The sequence below is a fragment of the Papilio polytes genome, unplaced genomic scaffold, assembly GCF_000836215.1.
Source record: "Papilio polytes unplaced genomic scaffold, Ppol_1.0 DF823731.1, whole genome shotgun sequence".
In the NCBI taxonomy this organism is placed as follows: domain Eukaryota; kingdom Metazoa; phylum Arthropoda; class Insecta; order Lepidoptera; family Papilionidae; genus Papilio; species Papilio polytes.
Window position 1 is genome coordinate 5,443,829 of NW_013525473.1, and position 6,891 is coordinate 5,450,719.

A 6,891-nucleotide genomic window follows, 5' to 3' on the forward strand; every position below is an offset into this window, starting at 1 on the left:
TAAGATATGTTGAACCGTTGCAGAATGATCGAGTAAACATCAAAAAACTAAATTAATGAATCCCAAGGGAACCGTAACTATTCCCGGGATAAAAAGTAACCTAAGTGTTCTTCCAGACTATGCCCTAAACCTGTGCCAAATTTCATGGAGATCCGTTCAGCCGTTTAGGCTACAAATGCTAACAAACATTCATCCATCCATCCATCTAAACTTTCGCATTTATAATATTAGTAAGAAGTAAGATGTAGTTCATAAATAAATATTAATTTTAACTGAGGATTAATAGTGATATCTTTAATTCTATGAAATTTTTGTCTCTTTGTGCGCACTTTAATGAATCTGATATACCCACGGTCATTTTTATTGTAATTATCTAATTGAACCAATTTAATTGAGTTGGATCAATTAGCGGTTTCCATGTAAACAGCGTGGACGTATCGAGTCACAGGAGATGTAATTAAGTCATGTTTACCGAACGAGATAAACTTTAACATAATAATGAATGGCCCGTTGTACACAGTTTTGACAGACGTTAAAAGGTCGATGGTAGCGTCGGCATAAAAAATTCTACTTATAAAACTACTACACTAAAGTAGTAAGAAATTATTTTTTTTTAAAAGTATGTCTCTATTTCCAGTTACGTAAATATTTATTTTTCTATTTGTACTTATCAAAATGTGAAATAATTAATGAGGACAAAAAACGTCAAAAAAAAAAACAAAAATAAACTATATATAGTAATATTATAAAGAGTAAAGGTTTGTATTTTTGCATGTATTAAAATAACTCAAAAATTACTGGACTGATTTAAAAAATTCAAACATAATTAATAAGCTACGTTATAAGTAACATAGACTATATTTTTTAATTATTATTTCACGCGGGCGAGTTCGCGAGCAAAGCTAGTAGTTAATATGTACAATAATACCACAGTACAAAAAGGCAAAAAAAAGTTTTCTTTAATTTATTTGACCCATTATAGTTACAGTTAAAACAAAAACGGGCAGAATTTACAGTTAATTTTGTTATATCAAAAACATTTTAATAAAAAAATCGCCTACAATAATATAACCTATAAAATATGAACGCTAAATAAAATGTCATTGTTACTGGCATGTTGCAAAAAACGCGGTAAATTTTTTAGGTTATCTGTACCGCAGGCAGATGGTTGGGAGCACAACGGGCGGGTGTCAGTTATCCTCGGGACGTCATACTGTTCGCATCCCGGCATTCCGGACGACTGTATTGTTTGACGCGAGTGTGTGCTTGTGTTAACTTTTAACATCTTTATTGTGTAAGTAGATATCATTTTAAAAGTTTTTTTTACACATTACGCAATTTTGTAAATTAAGGGTTACACTTAGTTTTACTGACAGATTTGTATTCGTAACTTTGATTAAGTATATAATTCAAAACTTTGTTTATATGATTATTACGAGATAAATAATGAGAGCGTACGTTAACTAGAAACATTAAAAGCAACACATTGCAAATTTATATGCAAAAAGCATTTATTCTTTCTTAACAATTATTTAAGTCGACCTTTTAAAAATAACATTACCCTGGGAAATACCATTGATATTTATAAAAAGACAGGTCATTGATAGGATATGGTAGCCTTTTTCTTTTCTAAACACGTCTGTTGATGAATGCTGTTAATTCCACTTCTATTATTTGTATAAATCCTTAGTACCGATATCGACCCCAACCATTAGTGTCAAAATTGTGTAAAACATAACTGCTTACAACCTGTCCTTGTATAAAGGTTAGTGACAAAAACTTTTTTCTGTTTTTTTTGCAAGTAGAATGAGAGAGATGGCATGATGTTTTTGTACGTGTAATTTGATTGTGCAAACCCTTGGATAGACATTGCTTGTATTGGTAAAACACTTAATCTAAGATCTAAGTTACGCTCAAAGCACTCTTTAAGCTTGTTTCGAATAGTACACGATAGTTATAAAGTTATGTAATAATTTGTCATGTTTCTACGGTTTAATTGATACTAAATATATGTGATTTTTTTATTATTCAGTAATCTATGTCATTCCTTAATTTAAACCACTAGTTGTAGCTCGCGTCTTCGTCTACGGGGAAATAAAAATTGTAATTTACGTAGCCTATGTCACTCAGTAACGTAGCTATTTATTGGTGAAATAATTTTTGATATTGGCGCAGTCGTTTTTGAGTTATTTCAGTACATACAACAATACAAATCTTCCCTCTTTATAATATTAAGATTTATAGAGTCATCAATAACGTTCATAATAAGATAATGTTCTCGGTAATTTCTGCACGCAAATACAAATTATCATTGTTATGTTTTCCTGTTGTTGGATTTTTTGCTATGCTTATTTTGTTATCTCTCGTTTTGAAACAGCTGTAAATGTCGAAGAAGGTTGACTAAAAAGTATTGAAGTATCCGGCATTCTACCGTTTAGTTTGCGAGCGCACATCTTTGACTAAACTATCGCACGACTGTTTTACGATTGTCGATTGTTTCGCAGCCAATTCAACTGTTTAGTTGCACAACTAAAAATCGAATAGTGTGCACCTCCATATACAGAGGCCTAATATTAGTCCCTTACTTTTCCCAGCATTTTCATGGACAAGATGGGAAGGGAAAGTGGATATGACGGTGAAGGAGACGTATAAGAAGGGGAAATATTTTCTTTATGTGCTTCTCTTTTTCCGTTAATTAAGAGTAGACAACCAAGTGGCCGCTCGCACGTTTGCCACCTTATAATATAAAAAAAAATATATAAGCTCCTAGGACAAAACGAGACTAAACAGTTTTGCGATAGTTTAGTTTCAGGTGTGTGTAGTACTAAGAGCCAGTAAATATCAAAACTATGCACATCATTTTCACTTTTGTATATTTAAAAGGAACCCTATGTGTTATTTTATGTTGATTGTTTGTTTATATTTATGTAACTATATCACTGGTGTCAATGTCTCGTGTATTCGTAATCTGGTAAACGTTTAAAAATAACAAATGAGTGTCATAAGAGTTCGTAATTTATATAGTCAGTTTTACAACGTCCCCCGGATAGAAATTACAGTAATTTCTATAAACGGTATTGCAAATTATACCAGGATTCCTAAAGTATTAACAAACTTTAGCCTTACCTGTTTTTAGTATGTTAACCTCCTGCCATATTTCTCCATTAACTTGGAGGAGAATGATGAAGGGAAATTAACCTCCATCATTTTCGATTTAAGAGCACTTTGGGAAGCGCAGATCTGTGTTCTATTATTCTTTGAGATTATTGTAGTAAAACTTAACACATTAAGCACCGAATCTAGTTAACTTTAAAAGGTAAAAATCGCATAACTTACTGCGTCGGCGCAGCGACCTAAAGCGGGTCTTGGTCTTACTCGAAGACCTGCACATAGAAGTATGTGTCCAAAGGAACTGATAATTTAAGTATTTGGAGTGCGAAGTAGCATTGAACGTGTTAAATTGTCTGTACCGCACATCTTTATCGTTACATCCGTTACTGGTATACCTTTGTTATTAGGCTTATGGAGTAAATCCATTTCGCCCAACATTCATTCAGACCCGTACCAATACAAAGAAAGCGTCCATGTTATTATTGGATCTGTTATCACTGCGATAATGTTGACCAGCGGTCTATCGTGTTACGAGTAAACTAACGTAACAAACGACGATAATAGACAAACGACTAACAACTATATTATAAAGACATAGAGTCGATATTTGAATAATGATTAAATTATGATATAAGTTGTTAACGTGAATGAAAGGTCAAAGAACAGAGGCTGATATGTTGGCGAGGTACTTGTGTATGTAATTGTTCTATTTGCAATGAATGTGATTTGTCTGAAATTAAAGATTCTATTACTATCAAATATACAGAAGTTTTAAGACGCAATTCTTTAAATTATCGTATTCTACAAAAATTAAACATTAATCATTTATTACAATTAATATAAATGCAAACATCAAAATCTGCAAAAAGTCAAGATAGATCAATCGTAAAATCAGACCATCCGTTTAAGGTACAGTCAGCTTCATAAACATCTACACAATAAAGCTTCACAAACTAGTATACGCTAATTCAAAAATATGAATTCACATGTCCGTACTAATGCTTTCGACTATGAATATGTTTTTTTTTTTTATTATTTAATTTCAACTAAATGCTAACAACAAATCATTCTGTCGTACTAATATCATAAATGTGAAAGTTTAGATGGATGGATGTCTGTTAGAGTATGTAGACTAAACTGGGCGGACCTTGATGAAATTTGACAGACGTAGAGGATAGTCTGGAAGAACACATATGCTAATTACTTTTTGTTTTCCTTTTTATTCCAAGAGAACAAAGTCACGGGCGTAGCTAGTAAATATGTACATACCACTTAAAACGGGTCGATAAATTTTTCTAAAAACATTACAAGTTTTGTCGGTATATACGCTTTTTGCAGCTGACTATACTGGGGGACTAACATATATCGGTAAATACATGCAAAAAGACAAGATTACAATTTCTTTCTTTAATCAATTACGCGGTCCATTAAAGCTTCATCGATAAGTTAAAATATAGAATAGCCATCAGATAATGTATGGAATTCCGAGTAAAAGCCCTTACATTTTTACTTATCAGTACAAACTATTGTTCATGGCGTGCTCGGACTCTCGGAAAGGGTCTCTTATCGTTCAGTGTTGACCTCTGCCTTATCTGGGGAAAGTTCACAAAACTACATGCGTTTTTTTTTCGTCCTGTTCACACGATAAGAGGTTTGTGTTCATATTGGTTTTTATTAAATCAGAATAAGGATTGAGTATTATTATGATAAAATCCAGTAATTTTTTTGCATGTGTATGTAGAATCATGTAATCATTTATTGGTTACTAAAAGAGTCCTATAGTAAGTTACTTGACCCATAATTTAATCTTGACTGCTACAATGCCAATAAACTTTGAAGCAACTTAATTATTTAAAGTAAAAATGCCACGAATTTTTAACCTGTCAAATTAAGGGTTAACTATAACGGCCAAATTCTGAAACGATATTCAAACAATTCGCTTCATAAGCACCTCTTAAATATATCAAGCGTCATTTTAATGAAATTTAGAGTGCAAGGGTGGCCTTATCATTTAAGGTGCTGTTAGTAATTTAAATGTAGTTTCATTTGACCGTTATCTCTCATTTAATGGAATTAAAATTCTGGTTAATCTTAGTTAATCCTTTTCAATTAATCTGTAAATAAGTTACAAAATCCTTTCAAACAAAACTATTTCTACGATATCTTGTTTACTTACCAAACTCCCGTCAACAATTTCTTTACAACCCCGAAATATTCACAGTGAAATTCAGAACAAACATTGGACAAAGTTCGGTACGGGCTGAAGTTTACATTTTAGTTGGTTCGCTAATCATAGCGTCAAAGGAAACTTTAGTTTAAGCAACCGCATGTGTCCTTGTTCAAGGAAAAGCATAACCAAATGTTTCGTGTATGTCGTCGCCTAATTAATTATAGCTTTTGAATCAAATAGGAGAAGTTTGTATTTTGAAAATACGACCAATTAAAATTACTTGCTATTGCTCGCGACTTCATCCGTGATAAGTTAACATAGATTTAAAAAAATGTTTTAGCTTTTTATTGGTGAAAGAATTTATAAAATAGGCTCGGTAGTTTTTAAGTTATTTTAAAAGGCAAATATACAAAAATACAAATTGTTCCTATTTATATAATTAGTTTTGATAAAAACTTTAAGATATTTCTTAAATAATTCTTTTTTTTTTAATTTCGATTATTAACAGTCAATTTTGCATTATTTTCTCTATCATAAGTTAGACGGAATACTTACTAGTAATGACACAAACACATAGATTTTCTTATTGAACTCTGAATCATATTGTGTAATAAATTTATGAAAGTATACAAAATAACTTCCCCCGTTACCTCTGAATTGGATCCCGTAACTAATGACTACAGACGTTCATTACAAAGTAAGGAAGTGATCGTTTTAACCGCTGCCGGCGTTCAGCATCCAGATCGTAATGGGACTCTTGCGGTCCCCGCTGGGCTTGAATAATCGCTCTATTTGTCAACCGCTTAGACCTAGAAATATTAAGAGATTACTTGGACCCGACGCCCGCTGTACTGATTTATCTGAGGATCTCTGCAACGACATTATGTGCAATTATAAATTATTTGGCTCCCGAGTCTTAGCAACAGAGTTAATTAAAACCATAATTAATTCAAAAATGCTGTAATGTATCTAAATAATACTTTAAAGTGAATTCACATTTTTTCGAAATATTACGAGTTTAATTCTAAAGGAAGCCTAACCTTAATTTGACATTTTTTTTGTTACAGATACAATCGAAGACGAAGATAATATTGGAAATTATGTAAAAGTGTTCAATACAGTGTCAAAAATATTCCAAAATGACGTTCTGGTGTAGACGTGTGTACCCGACGGTGGTGAGTGTCACACTGATCGTTGTAACGTGTGCGACGTTCGAGGTAACCTCGGGTAAGGGGAGGGAGGAGCCACATTCGTACACGATAGACGAGCTACTGTCGTCGCACTATGAACACAAACATTCAGATGACATCGGCATGGATCCTTGTAAAGCTGGTTAGTACTGACCCTTAAATTATTGAAATTATTTTTTATAATTAATTGGGTAATTTATTATGTCTTTCATAGTTTTATGACCGAGTATTTTTATTGATAATGACTAAATATATACCTTAACTTTTATTACTTGGATAAAAATGTTAAGTAACGTATTTTCTTCTTTCATTAAATTTATTGCTACGTTTGCTTATGACTTTTATATTTGTATCCGTACATGTGTAACGTAATCCAAACATTAGGAAATGCGCATCGCAATAAAAAGGGTTCGTTGTGAC

General features: G+C 32.4%; 1 protein-coding gene across 1 annotated transcript in view; it reads left to right on the top strand.

Annotated features, from left to right (window-relative positions):
- Positions 1 to 1,186: 1,186 nt before the first annotated feature.
- Positions 1,187 to 6,891, top strand: part of LOC106103719 (bone morphogenetic protein 1) — a 40,424-nt gene continuing 34,719 nt past the window's right edge. The window contains exons 1-2 of the mRNA XM_013283556.1: positions 1,187 to 1,294; positions 6,349 to 6,613. Coding sequence (XP_013139010.1) covers positions 6,421 to 6,613 — 193 coding nt within the window. The 5' untranslated portion in view covers positions 1,187 to 1,294; positions 6,349 to 6,420. The remainder of the gene's footprint in view (positions 1,295 to 6,348; positions 6,614 to 6,891) is intronic.